Source organism: Mastigoproctus giganteus, chromosome 2, assembly GCF_048544385.1.
Source record: "Mastigoproctus giganteus isolate SK-2022 chromosome 2, ASM4854438v1, whole genome shotgun sequence".
NCBI lineage: Eukaryota > Metazoa > Arthropoda > Arachnida > Uropygi > Thelyphonidae > Mastigoproctus > Mastigoproctus giganteus.
Window position 1 is genome coordinate 123605206 of NC_143576.1, and position 19126 is coordinate 123624331.

Consider the following 19126-nt stretch of genomic DNA (forward strand, 5'->3'; position numbering starts at 1 on the left):
GCCGAATATTGTTGGATGGTGAAAAGGGATGCTCCCAAAGCTGAATACAAGCGAAAGACAAAAAATCCAGTGCCTGATATAGGTATGTTTGTAGCTACATCTTACTGCCATATAAATAAAAAAAATACCTCGTATAAATATAAAAAAACTACTTTTTTCGAAAACAAGAGCAAATCTGCAGCGCTATTTCCAAGTTTAGCATCCCAAAATCTATAAAGCAAACTTACTTTCACACTTGTAACAAGATATGACCCAAAATTTGTTGTTCAGTGTAATTTCAATAAATGAGCATCACACTACAAGCACCTTACTAGGTTATTGTTCACATGCACTGTGTATGAGAAGAAGAACCTGGTCAAGTGTTTGTTAGTGAATAAATGTTACTCTTTTATTCAAATTATTTATTAATTATTGGCCCTACTCAAGCCAATGTAGAACGTTTATTTTAAGCTCTAAAAATCATTAAATCAGATTTCAGAGCATCAATGAAAGTGGACTTGCTTGAGGCAATCTTGTTCTTAAGAACAAGACTGCTAAACATAATTAAAAATTTGAAAATTCAGTTTTTAAGGGAATTAAAGTTAATTTTCATGTTTTAATATGGCAAGTATAAGTCAATGTTATTTTCTTTAATGCAATAAGTTGTTTTCAGTTCAAAATTCATCCATTTTTGTTCCTTTTGTTCATTCAACTAAAGGTCAAATTAACTATGTATTTTTAGCCTATAATGTGAAGATCATTCCAACAGTGTTTTCATTTGTCAGTTGGGTATGGTCATTGCTGACTTCAATTCAAAACTAAATTAGGATTTTGATAAATTAAAGGAGCCAGAGATGGAGCTGCAAAATTTTCTTCTTGGAAACAAGAAAAGGAGCGATATAGCCATTCAAGAGCATTGTGAGAGAGAATCAGATTGTCTTAAAGCAACCATGATCCTTCTGTTGTCTCTACTCTCAGAAAAAGAGAATTCGATTTCTGGATGATACAGGCTAGTCCACCCAAAAAAGTCATCTGCCTGGAGAGACCAACAAAAGGCCAGTCCTCTTATCATTGAATCCTAAGCTGACTATGTAACAATAAAACACAAGATAAAATCATCAGATATATTTTGAAGTTCGTTCACCAAGATGTTACACCATACCTGAGCACACAACTTTGTATACAATGTACATAGCATGCAAGTTTAATTTAGTGCAAACCACAAAAGGGTGAAAAAAAAAAATAGCCTGGGACAGTTAACTATTCTAAATTTAATGAACATTTTTTAAAATATTATAAAGCATATTAGGCTGCAGTTGTTCATCCCAGTTATTGACTTTCATCATCAAAAATCTCTTTAGAAACTATTAGAGAAAAGAGTATTTGAACAATTTTATTACTTTGGATATACTTGTTCAAATCCATACATAGGCTATCCCCCCCCACCATCCTTGTGGCTATTTTCCACCGACCTGAGTGTTGTTGTAGTAGTAGTAGTGAAAAAAATGCAAGAAAGCAAGCTTATAAAACATCAGTGCAAAAAAACTCCCTTCTCATATCACCTGCCCATCCCCTCCATAGGTTGTCTAGTTCTTCCATTAATTTATTCAAACTATCCACTTCAACAACAACAACAACAACAGAAGGAAGTCTGTTCAACAATCAACCAGCCACTGGTTGAAGGCAAACTTCTGCACATCTGTTCTGCAACCATCCTTCCTCAATTTGAATCTATGCTCCTCTCACATGTATAGTCTGAGCAAGACGAAAGAATTCCATCAGCAGAGCTTACTCAATCCATTCAAGGCCTTAAACACCTCAATCAGATCTCCTCACAGGTGCCTAGTCCCTAGAAACTGCAATTTACAGAACTGAAGCTTTTTCCCTCCCCCACCAATCTCATTGCCCTTCTCAGCATCCATTCCAGCAGCTTCATATCCTTCCTAAAAGGAGGCCTCCAGACCTATATGCAGTACTCAAGATCTGGCTTACCATTGCATTATTCAACAGAAAGAACAATTTCTGTATACTTGTATCATTGACAAAACCCCATGAGTTTTCCTGTCAGCACTGCTCAGAGAAGTTCATATCTGACTGCACAATTACTGTCAAGCCTTGTTGGTACCATAGAAATTCCAGAGTAATGTACCACGGAGTTGGTTTATTAACCTGGGATCACTGCTTCCCATACGCAGTACACTTCATTTATCAATGTTAAATTTTAATTGTCATTTCTCAGCCTATCTGCCTAATTTTTCTAGATCTTGTTGCAGCAGAATATCATTATTACTGTCAACCTTAGACATAAAGCCTGATAGACCTTCATCAATATCATTAATAAATATGGAAAACAACAGTGGGTTCAGCATTGAACGCTGAGCAACTCCACTAATAACATTAATCCACGAAGAGAGCAGTGTCCATTGATTACCACTCTGTCTTCTCCCACTCAACCTTCCCTTTATCTTAGTGCCATACTGCTCCATTTTTACAGCAGCCTTTTATGTGATGCAGTATCAAAAGCTTTCCTGAAATCCAGGTATATTAGCATTAGTTCAGGCATTACGATGCATTCAGCTTATACAGCATCAGCAAAAAATAAATAAATATATTTAAATTTTTTTTTATTTTTCCCAAATAGGGAAACTTATTTTCCCTATTTGGGAGACCTTGCATCAAAATGGTTCGAGTTAGCAATGTGAAAATCGGTGGGTATGTCATTTAGGATATGGGGAAGCGATTTGTAGAAGGGAAAAAAAATTAGTTCAAATTTCTGCCACCATGGGAAAACAGCGCTGCACAAATGTAAAAGTTGTCATTTACTTCAAGATATGCTGCTTATGCAAATGACATTCTGTTAGATAAAAGCAGAAAGGTCAACACCACCGTCAATAACCATTATGGCTCATACAAAAAAGGAATGTGCACTTTTAGTAAAACTGTTTTACCAGAATAATAGTAATGCTAATGCAGTACTGCGTGAATATTGGAAACTTAAAGGTTTGCATAAAGGACCTTTGACATTCAGTGGGGCTTCAAAAACTAATAAAAAAAAAAAAAATTGAAGTGACCGGGGGAGTTAGGTGTAATTCGAGGCAGGGGATGACCACGTAATAGAGGTAGTGGATGAAGTGGCAGTTGCAATGGCCTTCAGGTCAGAATGCAAAATACTACCAGTCAGTAGTGCCAGAGGTGTGTCAAGAGACTCTAACCTGCCTTGGTCTACTGTACGTAAAGTGCTTGTGCTTCGAATAATTTTAGGCTGGTTCCAGTACAAGATTCATGTAGTGCAAGAACTAAAGTCTTGTGACCAGCAGCAATGAGTAGACTTTGCTCTATGATTTCTGGATGGTATGGAACTTGATACATTGGCTCGAATGATCTTGTGGTCTGATGAAGCACATTTGACTCTTCATGGAGAACTTCTCGTCCATATGCTGTGCATGAAAGACTACTTCAAAGTCCATACATTACAGTATGGTGTGGATTCATAGTTTATAATCGGACCATTTTTCTTTGAAGAGTCTACACCTCATGGCCTTGAAAGGTGAATGGTAACTAGTGCACAGTACTGTGCTCTTCTAAGAGATCACATTATTCATGCTCTGCAAGAAAGGAAATGCTTGGAGACCATAGTGTTCATGCAAGATTGTGTTACTCTCCACATTGGTCGACAAATGAAGGAGGAACTGCTTCATTCAACATTCTGAAATGATCGCATCATTTCTAGAGACTTTCCGCAGTTCTGGTCAGCTTGATCACCAGATCTTAATCCCTGTGATTTCTGGCCATGGGGATACCTGAAAGACAGAGTTTATCATGGCAGCATACAGACTCTTGTCAATTTGAAATAAAGCATTAAACAGCATGTAGCCAACATCCCCAATGAGATGCTATGCTACGCAAAACTGTGTCACACACAGTCCTCCGTTTTCAGAATGCCATCTCAAGTGAAGGAACATAGAACAATATCTGTAGCTTTCTAAGTTCTGAAATTAAAATCTAATCCTAAGTTAAGTATTTCATCTCATGTTTACAGTGCAAATTTCTCCCTGGTGGCAGAAATTTGAACTAATTTTTTTTCTTCTTGGAATCGCTTCCCCATACCCTAAATGACATACCCACCAATTTTCATAGTGCTATCTCTAACCGTTTTGACACTAGGGTCTCAAATAGGGAAACTTATTTTATAACCACCCAGTATATACCAAAATTATTATTTGCATCTAGTTTCTTTGATACTGGATCATAGTACCCAATTACTTCTTTAATCAGCGACTACATTGTTTTCCTTGGAACAGAAGTTAAGCTAATAGGTCTGTAATTACTCACAAAATCCTTTTAATCTCCCTTTGTGAATTCGGGATTCGTTTGCACATCTCCAGTCCATAGGAACCTCTCCTGAATCCCAAGATACTCGTAATTATGGATAAAGGTTTGCAAAGGAGGTATCCTTTGCTGCCTCCCTTAATATATAATTACACAGATCCCACTACCCCAGGTGCCTTTTTTTATATTTAGTTTCAACAATTTCTCTTCAACTTTCCTCTCAGTTACCATAAAATCATGTAGCTGCCTATTAAAGTTTGATAAACTTGTGGCATTCCCTCCTAAAGAATTCCTCACATGCAAATGTAAATGCAAAATACCTTTTTTTTCTGTCAGCAACCTGAGCAGGATCATCAACAGCCAAACCATATATATCAAGTGAACCAATGTAATTTGGCCATTTCCTACTAATGTTTGTATAAGTAAAGTCTTTACTGTTATTATTGGTTTTGATAGAAAAATTTAACAAGGTAATGAAAGAGATAAAAAAAAAAACCAAGTATTTGAGCATGTACGCTTTAAATGTTGGAAGTTAGTAAGGTAGTTATAAGTTTAGCATTTTTTTTTTTTTTTTTTGAAAAGAAAAAAAAAAGAAGAAAAATCCACATGAAAGGCCGTACTTTAAATCTTACCTTGGTAAACCAGGTTAGGTCAGCTAGATAATTAGAATTAGATAATTAGTTATAAAGAGAAATTAGGTGCAATTATCTGTCAAAGTTATAAAGTAACAAAAGTGAATTTTAGTAAAATTTATAATGGAGTCTATAAAATTAATAATGCACAGAATTTAAATAAAGTGTAAAAGCACCTTTATGTAAATGTAACTATTAAAATATCAAAGGCCATGTTAAGAAGTTAGGTCAAACTGGCTTTGGTAACAAGAATAAAATTAAATGTAATTAATACAGTTTATTATCTATATAATCCAAAACTATATAGCTTCTAGTCACTTTTGATATTTTCAAGCCATAATGCCATATGTTTCTTTGGCCATATGTTTCTTCGGCTACTAATTAAGAGATGACAGATCTGCAATGGCTCAATGCGTTTATGTTATATATCAATTAGCTAAGAAAAGGAGGAATTACCTCTATGGCGTCTAGTACAACAATACTGTGCTGATACTCTCCATTCTTGAATTAACTATGCAAATAATTTATATGAATTCCTCACACTCTTAGACAGAATCAATGATCCAATGCATCACGAAATTGGTGGCCCACAGACCCAAAACCCAATCCCAAAATTATGTGGAATCACAAACCCAAATCTTTGAGTGTGTGAAGACAATAATTCCATACTTTAAAATCGATTTAAAACCTCTGAATCCAATTTAAACAGGAGAGTCCATCCTTTAAACGATTTAAAAACAAATGTTAAAATATAAAAAACATTAAAAAGTGTGAGGCATTCATGTAAATTATTTGCATACTTAATTCAACAATGGAGAGTAATAGTAGTAGTAATATTAGAGGCATGTGATGCAAGAAAGCAAGTGTATGAGCTTATGTAGCATCAGCCAAAAAAATAAAAAATAAATTTCGCAAAACCATTCCCTCTAAAAGTTTGTCCTCTTTGAATTTATTTAAGCTATCAACTTCCCCAACAACAGATGGAAGTTTGTTCCAGCAATTAACCACCTGCTGGCTAAAGGTAAATTTCCACATATCTATCCTACAACTGTCTTTCCTAGGTTGTTGTTAATATGGAGGTTTGATGGCGCATAAGCTACTTTGGCTATAATGCCTTTCCTAGGTGTATAAGGCCTCGAATGGGTTGAGCGCGCTCAACCCATTCAAGGCCTTATACACCTCAATCAGCTCCTTTTTCGTACTAGCAAAATTCCTGTATACCATTGACAATACCCCATGACCTGCTCTGGCAGCCTGTCTACATTGCTCAGAAAACTTCAAATCTGACTGCACAATCACTCCCAGGTCTTTTTCATTTTTTACCACCCTAAGTGTAGTACCACACAGTTGGTACATTTCTCTGGAGTTACTTTGCAGTACTTTGCATTTGTCAATGTTAAACTTCAGTTTCTGCTTCTCAGCCCATCTGCCCAACTTTTCTGTTGCAGTAGCACACTGCCATTATTGTCATGAACAACCCTGTCAACCTTCATCAATATCATTGATAAATATACCAAACAACAGTGCGTCAAACACTGAACCCTGTGGGACTTCACTAATAACATTAGTCCACGAAGAGCAGCATCCATTGATTACCACTCTGTCTTCCCCCACTCACCCATTTCTTTATCTGTTCTAGCAACTTGCCCTTAATATCATACTACTCCAATTTGTACAGTAGTCTTCCATGTGCAACAGTATCAAAAGCTTTCCTAAAATCCAAGTATATGATATTATATACTTGGATTTTAGGAAATTATTTTTGCATCCAGTTCCTGTGTGACCACATCATACTATCCAATCAAATTTGTCAGACAAGAATTTCGATTAATAAACCCATGCTGTGTCTGAATTATTGCTGCCATCTTCTCTAGATGATCCTGCAATGCATCTTTAACCACTGACTCCATTGTTTTACCCAGAAAAGAAGTTAAACTAACTGGTCTGTAATTACTCGTGCCATCCTTAGATCCCTCTTTGTGAATTTGGGATACATTTGCACATCTCCAGTCTGTGGGGACTTCCCCTTGACTACAAGGATGCTCTCATAATTATGGCTAAGGGTTTGCTTAGTTCCTTTGTCGCCTCCTTTAATATAACTGGATAGATCCCGTCTACCCCAGGTGACTTTCTTCTCCTCCACTCTGCTCTCAATTATTACAAAATTTTTTACAACAATTTCTCCTCCACTCTGCTCTCAATTATTACAAAATCAATAAGTACCCTGTTACAATTTGATAAACTTCTGCATTTTCCTCCCTTAATAACTTCTCATGTGTGAATGTACATGCAAAATACTCATTAAGATTATCAGGTATCTGAGCAGAATCATCAACAGTCAAACCATAGATATCAAGTGAACCAATTGGATTCATCCCCTTCCTTCTAGAGTTTATATAAGTAAAGAAGTCCTTGCTGTTTTTCTTAGCATCCTTTGCCAAAGATTTCTCAATCTGCCTTCGCTTGCCTAATCTCCTTTGTGACTTGATTACAGACTAGTTTATATCTGCCACAGGCTTCTGTGTCACCTGATAATTTATATGTATCCCATGCATTTTTCTTCTCAGCTATGAGTCTCAGTTCATCTGACATCCATTTAGCCTAAACCTTGAAAAATATTTCTTAATTGGTGAAAAGCCTAGTAGCTTCCACGATTAATTCCTTAAATGCTTCCCACTTAGAATTTGCTGTTGGTAACATCCAGTTGGTCCCACTGTACAGAATTTAAGAACTGTGTGAGACCACTGTAGTCATCTTTACAGAAGCAAAAACCCTTCTGTTTACAAGGTAATTATGTCTTTAAGTTAATCCCACATCAGTACACTGTGATCACTGACACCTAGCAGTTCCTTTATCTGCAAATTCTTAATGCACGAATAATCACTGCTGATAACCAGATCAAAAGTATTATCCTCTTCGGTTGCCTCCTGAACATGCTGCTGCAGAAAAACATCCAATAAATCCACAAAATTTTTGCTAATTTGCGAGTGACCAACCCACAAGTTCCCGTCGATATCTGGGAATTTAAAATCTCCCATTATAACACAATCTGATTTACTGGCCCACTATTTCTCTGTAGAGTTGTTTGTTGTACTCATTAGAGTCATTGGGCCTATAACACACTCCTACTCTCAGTTTTGCTTTCCCAGTGCTTATGTCGCCAAACTGACTCAACATTGCACTGTCCATCTATGTCAACTGGATGCACTTCCTTAGATTTTCTTTTTCTTAATTAACATCATAACTCCTCCTCCTCCATTCATATCCTCTCTATACACATTGTACTCCTCAAATTCCACTTCTGTATTCCTAATATGTGTGGCACAATGTCTCTGATATCCCAACAATATTTGCCTTTGATGTCTTCACCAGCACTTCAGATTCATAAAATAAACATACTCTACTATACGCTTAGCACTGGTGTACATTTAAGTATGCATGCTCCTATTCTTATTGACCCTAACACAGTCCATGTATTTATTTGTTTCATGATGACTGCCATCAGTCCCTGAAACCCCCAGCACCCCACCCTCCAAGGCCACTGCTCATTCTAACAGAAACAGTGCAAGAATCACCTTCACCTCTGGGTATCAGCACAGAAGTGTTCTGCAAGACACCATAGAGGCAATTCCTCCTTTTATTTACTAATTTAGCTACTAATTTCTTGCGGTCTACTGAAAATTGGTATGACAGTGATTGAATTTCTTTTATTTTATTTCAAATCATCTGTATGTATTTCTACTTACATAAGGTACTAGGGTAATATCTAATCATATGGCTTGGCTCATTCAAGTGAGATTTCACATACCATATTACCAAAACTATTCTGATACCCCTCCATAAATACTGGGTACCATAATAGAATTCCCTCATTCATGCATATTGGCCCAGGCATACAAATATAAAATCTCATGAATTTGCCTTGCTTCATTAAGAAGCAAGTATGGTTCACTGATCTGAATTTATACGCTTTCAACATGGAATAGTAGCCAGATGTCAAATTAGTAACCTTTCTGTATGTGCAATTGTGACTTATATGAACCCCCCAAAATCCACCACAGTAGATTTTATTCAAAGGCAGAAGAGAAAAAAAAAAGTCTAAACATACTCAGAAATTCAAAGATTTAGATTCACGTTGAATTGAAATGAAGAGCCAAGCAATGTGGAAAAAACTTCTGAATAAATATGTAACAGAAGTTACAAATATATTTTAACCTCGAGCCCGTCATCACCAAATATTGAGAATGCGGAAGGATCAGGGAATGACCACCACTTATTCCTGGAGCAATATGGTCTTAGTTGCTAATGCGCCTAAAAATCAAATAACAACAACAACAAATCTAGCAAATTAGTAAAGATGGTTAATTTTGATGCAGCAGTTGAAATCATGATAATACACACTATTCTAATCTATTTTACCAGCTGGGAAAACTGTTCCCTCTATTGACAGTAACAGTTTAAGCTCACTTTAGGAAAAACTTCATTATCCATGAGCCTACCTAAAATGACTAATTTAACTTTTAATTCAAGTAGCATGGCCACAGAGCAAACCACTATTGAATTAAAGACAAGGATATTACTGCCTGTTTCAAGAATTGCTGGTCTCTCATTAGATGGCAAGCAGCTCCAAATAGCAACTTCACACACACACACACACACACACACACACACACAAAAAAAAAAAAAAAAAAAAAAAGAGAGCATGTTGAATTGAAGTGAGTAGCCAAGCATTGGGCAGAAGAAAATTTCCTATGAAATTTGTAACAAAAGTTATGAGAAATTTTCTTTTGCACACTGCACGGCTGCACATTTTGGTTAATTATGTTATTTGTTACTAATTAAGATTACAGCCATCTGACAAGGGATTCTAAATGCAGGCTGCAATAGCAGTCTTAATTGAATCTACTTATGGACAAGGAATTTTTCATGTATGTAAATACAACAAAGAAGAAAGCTAATCAGATTGGACCCTTGTGCATTGGATGTGGGAAAGCTTTAGATAACCCAGCTGATATTGTGGATGAACTGAATAGGTGCTTTGCACTGGTTTTTATTGATCCTTCATGCTGAGAAGAGGCTGTGCAAATGAGGCTGAGGATTATGTAATTAGTGATGTTGTAATTGCAAATGACTGTTCATTAAAAAACTTTTGAGCATAAAGGCAAGTAAGGTTCCCAGAATTAATAGCATATACCCTATAGTTTTGAGAGAGAGAGAGAGAGAGAGAGAGAGAGTATTTAACCATTGAGGTTAATTATGAGGACATTTTTGGACTAATGGAAGATTCCTTTGGATTGGAGAAGTGCCAATGTATTGCCAATACATAAAAGTGGTTCTAGGCGTGAAGCTGTAACTACAGACCAGTTAGTATGACTTCAGTGGTAGGAAAAATCATAGAGGCGATGATTAAGAGTGCAATCCAGAGACATATAGATAGATATGGCATTTTGAAGGACAAACAACATGGCTTTGTTAAGGGTAAATCATGCTTAACTAAATTAATAAGCTATAAAATAGCTTATTTTATAGCTTATGAATTTTATAGTTTTATAGCTTTCAAAACATCCAGCTCATGAAAGGTTATTCATGAGCTGGATTTAAAGAACAATTTTGACATAGTTTATTTGGATTTTAGCAAAGTATTTGACTCGGTCCCTCATGAGAGGTTACTATATAAGCTTGAACAGGCTGGGATTACTTGCAAGATTCTAAGATGGATAGCTGCAGGACAGAAGGCAGAAATTTTGATTAATAGATATTCTTCAGATTGGTGTTACGTCAGGAGTGGGGTCCCTTGAGGATCAGTTACAGGACCACTGTTGTTTTCCATTTTCATAAATGACATCGACAAAGGGATAGAAGGCATGATGTCAAAATTTGCAGATGACGTAAAGATGGGCTGGGCAGAGCCATTAATGATCAACGCCAAGTAGCACTCCTTCAGGATGACTTGAACAGACTTCAAAGATGGTCAGAGAAATGGCAGCTATGTTTTAATGTGGTAAAATGCAAGGTCTTACACTTGGGGAATAGCAACCCAAAAATAAATTATACACTGGGTGGGGTTGAATTAAAAATGGTAGAGGAAGAAAGGGATCTGAAAGTTACAATACAGGCATATGAAGTTTTCTGAGCAGTGTACACCAGCCAGGAAAGCCCATTTATTGAACATTATCCTGTAGAGTTACGAAGGTCATAATTCCACTGTATAAGACAATTGTAAGACCACATTTGGAATACTGTGTTCAAGTACAGATCTGAAAATAGACGTTGAGCTTCTTGAAAGGGTCCAAAGACAGGCAATTCGAATGGTGAGATCATCAAAAGGACAACCATATGAGGGTTACAGAGCTTGGCAACCAGGCACCTCAGAGGGGACCTTTATAAGGCTCTGAGAGGGATTAGTAAAATGAATGAAGATGGAATTCTCACTGTTATAAACAATTCCAGAACTAGGACTCAAATTCAAATTACAGGGGTTGAGGTTTAGATTAGACTGTAGGAAGTTTTCTTTTATCCAGCGAGTCGTTGATTGCTGTAACAAGTTGCCCTTGCAGGTAGTTGAGGCTGACCATTTGAATAAATTTAAAGGTCAATGGACAGTCACCTGTGTGAGAAGGGAAGCATATAATTTGTATTTTCTTATCTACTTGGTTGTTTTTTTTAAACAATGCAGCAAAAGCCTGTGGCTTCCTTGCACTACATGGCAGATACTATTACTACTATTACATTTTAATTTAATAATAGATTTGCCTATATAGCATTGTTATTCAAATAAAAATGAAATTAATGATTTTAAGTTTATCTGTGGATAATAAAGTCCTTTTTAAAGGGCCTTAAGCTTGTTATTGTCAATGGAGTGAATAATGCTGACCCAGATAGAAAAGCAGAACACATAGTGACATTTATCATATTATTCAACTCCTACCTTGAAATAAAACTCAATTTTTACTAAGTTCGTTTTTTTTTTTTTTTTTTTTTTTTTTTGTTCTTTACTTAACTTTAATGAAACTATGAAATCTGGTTTGCTTAGGAAAGTGAAGATAAGTTAATAATTTTTATTTCTGAATTGCTGTTAAAAAAAGACAATGTGCTCACTTGGCTGCATTCTGCTTCATGAAACTTAAGCACTATTGATCAGTATTTATCATGCCTGTATTTTGCTATTAATGAAGCCAAAGGTGAGAAAATGCTGCAAGCAATATACTGTGTACAGTTGTATCTAATCACAGTCCTCAAAAACCTCCCTGTGCATGTATAAGGTTAGAAGACTCCTATTAGAAGTCCAATTTTTTTCATACAAACAAAATAATTTGTAGTTTTCATGTGAAAATTATGAGAAACCATTCAGCAAAATATTCTTGAAATAATACTTTGAATGAGTACACTTCACTATGAGTAACAAGGAAATTAATTTTAATAACTAATTTATATTTTAAATTAAAGATAAAATAGTCTTACATTACTGTTTCTCTTCTTCATAAAAGGCTAAACAGCACTTCAGAAATTGAATGGACTATATACACCTAACATGATTGTTGTCAATCTGCCCCTGTAACAAAACAGAGACCTGCAACACTTAGGAATAATATCCTTGGTGCAAATATGTGCGAAAATTAATTAATTGAGACTACGCTATTATATCACGTGGTAGATTTAAGTAATCTATTACTGAAATGCTATAATTTGAACAAATGAAACACCCCAATGCCAAACATTTAAACAATTTTGGCTATGTTTTGGGAACTCGCTGCCTCCCATCTTCAGGCTTGTGGGGGAAGGGGGTTAAAACATTGTTTTGAAGTACAATTTTCTAGAAAGTTTTACAGAATTCTGTTACTCTAATTATGTTAACTAATTAATTAATGAAAGTTGTAGAATTTACCGATGGAGTTAGTTGCTTGGTTTTACCTCTGGATACTTTGGTTACAGAATAATTCTTTATGGCTAATTTGGTAACATTTAACATTGAGTATTAACCTCAATAAATTAAACCATTATATCAGAATGATGAACAATCACATAAGATTTCTCCCCCTCCAATTAATTAGAAGCAAGTATGTGTATCCAGTTCGATTAATTTTTGGTGCATTGTCTCAAGTTCCAACAAAGACTGAAGCTAAAGAACACCAAAAACTAGAGAGAAACTTATCTTAAATTTTAAATGTAAATTAGTTATCTAAATTAATAAATTTTAGTGTTACATGTAATGAAGTATAGTCATTTTCTAACAGAACATATAATGTGCCTATTTATTAATTACTTATTAATAATTATACAAACCAATTTTACCTTTTGCGATCTTTCCTCATAATTACTGTTGTTTTCCATTTATTCTGCAAAATTATCACGGCTTTTGTGATGGCTGTTTGATTATGCTTGATGCGTGTTCTGACTAAAAACATTCTTACACATGACTGAACTTTCACCACATTTTTTAAATAAGTATAACTTTTTCTGTCCCTATATCCTCGAAACCATGACTGTATAACTATAGCTGCTTGTCTACTATCCAAGTATTGTTGACGTACTTTTTTAGATATTATACATGTTCTGAAACGTTGCTGTATTACTAACACAGCTGATCTTAAGCTATAATACTGTTTCCTTATCTTCTGACCACGAACATAAGCTTGAATGGTCATAGCAGCTTGACGTTTTTTATTCAATTCATGTCTCAATAACCAACCTCTTGTATAAGCTTGAAGTTTAAGAGTAGCTGATCTAATTCTGATGTATTTGTATCTTAATTTTCTGCCAGTTACAAATAACCGGTAACGTTGCTGAATGGTTATTGCTGCTCTCCTCACAACACAGAATTCTTTCCGAACTAAATATCCTCTAATATTAGACTGAATTATAATGCATGCTCTATACAGTTTATAATAATGGTATCTTGCTGACCAGCATCGAAACTGTGACTGTATAATTACTGCAGCATCCTGAAGCCTTAGATATTCTTTATACTTTTTTGCTCTTAAAATCTTTGCTCTGTAATGATGCTGAACAAAAAGTACTGCTAATTTTAATCTCAAAAATTTTTTTCTTGCTAACCATCTTTTCACAAAAGACTGAATTTTAATTATTGCCACTCTCATCTTATTATAACTTTTCCTAATCAGCAGACCTCGAAAAGTTGCTTGAATGATAATTGCAGAATGCTTAATTTTTAAAAATTCATTTCTTTGCTTTCTACAGCATATTCGTGCATACTGCATATTTTCTAAATGATTAACTACTTGTTTTAATAAGATAAAGTGCCTTCTGATTCTGAATGCACGAAACCAAGTTTGAATAACTACAACAGCCCATCTTGCTCTAATAAAGGTTTGCTGTATTTTGATGCTACGATACCAATGTTGAATTACCATAGCTGCTTGATATTTTAATGCCATTTGAGTCCTCTCTTTGTAACCAAGAAGTTTAGCTCTCCATCTTCTTTGAATCATTATAACCAAACTCTTCTGTCTCAAATAATAATATCTTGCTTTTATCATCCGAAACCAGTTTTGTATAACAAGGACAGCTTGTTTTTTATTCAAAAATTGCCTCCGTATTAGAAATCCTCTTACTGTAGACTGAAGAATTAACACGGCTTTCTTAATTTTCAAAAAATTTTTCATTATTTTACGGGATAACACTGTAGCTTGCCATCTTCGTTGAATAGTGAGGGTTGCCCTTTTCAGAAGTTGAAATCTTGTTTTCAGATAGTAGCCTCTATAATGTTTTTGGATCATGACTACTGCTTGCCTTTTCCTTATAAAATTATGTTTTTCTTTGCAAGTACGATACCAAGATTGGATAATAAGAGCAGCTTTCCGCATATGCAGAAAAGAACATCTAGTCTTTTTACTTACCAGATTAGCTCTGAATTTCTGTTGCACAGTTATGATAAGATTCTTAGATTTCTTAAAGTGAATAACACAAAGCCAGCCTCTGAGATGTGTCTGTATGACAACTGCAGCAGCTTTCATTTTCTGCATATATTTCCTTGTCAACCATCCACGTACAAAAGACTGAATAGTAATAATGTGATTTTTAAAGGAAAGAAAAGTCTTCCTTTCTCTAGACCCAATTAAATAAGCACGATAGTATTGCTGCAACAAAATGGCTGATTTCTTTATTTTCTGATAATGATTACTTATTAGCCAACTTCTGATGTTAGTTTGTATTATTATGACAGCACACCTCAACTGGACAAAGTGCTTCCTAGCTCTGAATCCACGATAGACAGTCTAAAAAAAAATAAAAAAATACATAAGAAAAAATAATTCTGCAAGTTATTTCTAAACTTACATTCTAAATGTTTACACATAAAAATTCACTTTCGGATTAGCTACCATCTCTGGTCTCAGCAAGGATCTAATTATGAGATTCTCAAGAACAGATTGGAGTAATTTCTTTCTTTTTCTAAGGTTTTAATTTATTTCCCATTTAATTAAAGTTAAGTATCCCATTAAATACTACAATTATACTTTGTTAAAGTTAAAAACACTTTGCTAAAGTTAAAATTACTAATGTTAAACTTTTCCTTTCTTCTTTTAATGGATTGAGAAAGCTAAATGTTGATAGCATTCTTACTCGTTCTCAGACAATACACATAAAGGGGGGATAAATTCAAATTGAGGAAGGATAGTTGCTGGATAGCTGTGCAGAAATTTGCTTTCGGCCAGAAGGTAATTGATCACTAGAACAAACTTCCATTTGGTGTTGCAGAAATGGATAATATGAATAAATTTAAGGAAGAATTAGACAAATTACCCCGATCTGCATTTTTAATGGAAATTTCAAAAGTTACTTGATATGTTTTTTTATCAAATCAAAATTTCTCGTAAATAAAAAAAATTAAAATATTGATGGAAGTGCTTTTGGTTTATTTTGTATTTTTATAAATGTTTACATAAAAATACTAATAAAAATATATAAAACAGAAATATTAATGGCTGCATCCTCCTGCCAAGCATAGATGGTCACAAACTGGATTTCTTATACACTAGATGAAGAAAACCAAACCAATCCATGAACCAAACTGAAAACATCTTTCAGTTTGGTTTATGGATTCTTCAAATAGAGTCTAGTAGAAGCTTACAGATTTCAGGTCCTACAAAAATTCCTACTTTGCTTTTGTTAATATGTGATAGGAGTTTAGTACAAATATACTAAAAAAATTTCTTTATTCAGGGCTTGGACAAACTGCTTCATTAAACTTAGCTTTATATGCAGAGGACAACTAAGTGCCAATGCCAGGAGGATGCTACTTATATTTGTGGTACAAAGTACACCAGGAAAAATGGATACCAAATATTTAGTCTCATCCCGAAATAATATATACAGATTTTATAATTAATATACATAGTTACACATTAAGAATATACACATATTATCAAGAATATTTACACAACACTTAATAAACTAATATTAACTAGCATTATTAATTATTCCACTGTATACGGCCTTGGTAAAGCCATATCTTAAGTATTGTATACAGGTCTGGAAGCCTAATTTTAGAAAGGTTGTGGATCTGCTGGAATGGGTGCAGAGAAGAGCAATGAAATTAGTGATGGGCAACAAAAGAGTACTCTTACCAAGAAAGATGCTGCTATTTGCTTCAGTTCTGCAAATGGCGGAATCTGGAAACTAGGCACTGTGAGTAGATCTGATTGTGGTGTTTATGGCTTTGAAAGGATTGAGTAAGCTAAACTTTGATGGCATACTTACCGTTGCACAGACAATGTCTTAAGAGTAAGAGATCTATAGATTTACTTAACAAACAGGGCAATGTTGTAAAAAAAAAAAAAAAAAAGTTGTGAGTTAGGGTTAAATTTGAAAGTGTCTGCAATTCTTCCAAGACATGATAGGAGGGAGTATATGATGAGAGCCTTGTCAATCAGTTCGTCCCTGGACAGATTGTGCCAGGTTCGTAGGGTAGAATTTTTTTCAGTGTGGTCTGTGTTTGCTAACAGGAGACACTGCTTCTACACGGATGGGATACACTTAAATAGAAAGGGTGCAAGAATATTTGCTTATGCTATCAAGGCAGTCTTAGGTGGGTCGGTAAACTGCTAGTTTGTGAGGATTCACAGACTAAAAAGATTAACAGTAGCCACAGGCAGAGTAAAAAGTGATTCTTGCGCTGCTTCTATTGGAATGAACAGCAGCCTAGGGAGCAAGTTGCTGGGGATTTCAAGGGCTGCTGGGAGTAATCATGGAATAAGTAAATTCATAGGCTGTGTTAGGGTAACTAAGAGTAAGAACAGGTGCATGTATACTTGCATGTACACGAATGCTAGAAGTATAGTAAAAAATTTGAGGAATTTGAAGTGCTGATCAAGATATTATTATTAGCTATATGGTGCAAGGAAGCCTAAGGCTTATGCTGCACCAAACAAAAAAAAAAAAAAAAAAATCCAGAGAGAGAGAGAGAGAGAGAGAAGTACCAAGAAAGAGAAGAATGATGATATCCAGCTCACATCAAAGGTAGATATTGTTGGGATATCAGAGACACATGGTGTCCAAGATATAAGCAGTGCAGAATTGGAATTTGGGGAGTACAATGTGTACAGAAAGGATACACAGAGCAAGAAGGGAGGAGTTATGCTGTTAGTTAAGAAACACAAAATCTAAGGAAGTGCATTAAGTTGACATGGGTGGACAGTGCAATGTTGAATCTGTTTGGTGTGACTGGGAATGGAAAAATGAGAGTAGGTGTGTTATAGGCCTAATGAATCTGATGAATATAATGAGCAATTGTGCAGAGAAATAGAGTGGGCCAGTAAATCAGAATGTCTTATAATGGGGGATATTAACTTTCCAGATATTGACTGGAACTTATGGATTAGCCACTTGCGCTCTAGCAAGACTTTTTTGGATTTATTGGATGACTGTTTTCTACATCAGCACGTTCAAGAGGCAACCAGAGAGCATACTACTCCTGATCTGATCATCAGCAGTGATTATTCATGCATTAAGAATTTGCATAAAAAGGAACCATTGGGTGACAGTGATCACAATGTACTGATATGGGAACTACTTAAAGATGTAACTACCATAAAGGCTAAAGGGAAGGAATTTTGCTTTTGTAAAGGTGACTACAGGGGTCTCAGACAGTTTTTAAATTCTGTACAGAAGGATCAACTGATGATGTTACCAATGTTGAATTCTAAACGGGAAGCCTTCAGGGACTTAATCTTGGAGGCTACTTCATTCCAACCATGAAATACTGTTCAAGGTTCAGGCCTAAATGGATGTCAGATGAATTAATGAGGCTTGTGGAAGAGAAGAAAAATCAATCCATGGGATGCATATAAATTATCAGGTGACACAGAAGTCTATGGCAGATATAAGCTAGTCTGTAATCAAGTCACCAAAGGAAGTTAAACAAGGGAAGGTCGATTATGAGAAATCCTTTGCAAAGGATGCAAAGAAAAATAGCAAAGACTTCTTTATTTATGTAAACTCTAGAAGGAAGGGGATGAATCAGATTGGTTCACTTGATATTGATGGTTCGACTATTAATGATCCTGCTCAGATAGCTGATAAACTCAATGAGTATTTTGCATCTACATTCACACATGAGTAATTCTGGAAGCAAGGGGAGGACAAATGTTTACTAAACTAACAGGGAGCCTAATGATTTTGTAATAACGGAGAGCAAAGCGAAGGAGAAATTGAAGTTACACATAAAAAAGGCACCTGGGGCAGATGGAATCTATCCAGTTATATGGAAGGAGGCTGCGAGGGAAGTAAGTAAACCCTTAGTCATAATTATGAGAGCATCCTTAGATTCAGGGGAGGTCCCCATGGACTGGAGATGTGCAAATGTATGCCCAATTCACAAAGGGGTTCAAAGGGTGACACAAATAATTATGGACCTGTTAGTTTAAGTTCTGTTCTGCGGAAAATAATGGAGTCACTGGTTAAAGAAGTGATGCAGGATCGCATACAAGACTGCAGTAATAGTTCATACACAGCATGGGTTTGATAAGGGGAAGTGTTGTCTGACCAACCTGATTGGCTACTACAATGTGGTCACAAAGGAACTGGATGCAAAAAATAATTTCGATATCATATACTTGGATTTCAGGAAGGCTTTTGATACTGTTGCACATGGAAGACTGCTGTACAAATTGGAGTGTTGTGGCTTTAAGGGCAAGTTGCGGCAATGGATAAAGGGATGGTTGAGTGGG

General features: G+C 35.4%; 1 protein-coding gene across 1 annotated transcript in view; it reads right to left on the reverse strand.

The window, feature by feature from the left end:
* Nucleotides 1–19126, reverse strand: part of LOC150089540 (abnormal spindle-like microcephaly-associated protein homolog) — a 309620-nt gene that overhangs the window by 46696 nt on the left and 243798 nt on the right. The window contains exon 11 of the mRNA XM_090390020.1: nucleotides 13233–15175. Within this exon, the coding sequence (XP_090246146.1) occupies nucleotides 13233–15175 (1943 nt within the window). The remainder of the gene's footprint in view (nucleotides 1–13232; nucleotides 15176–19126) is intronic.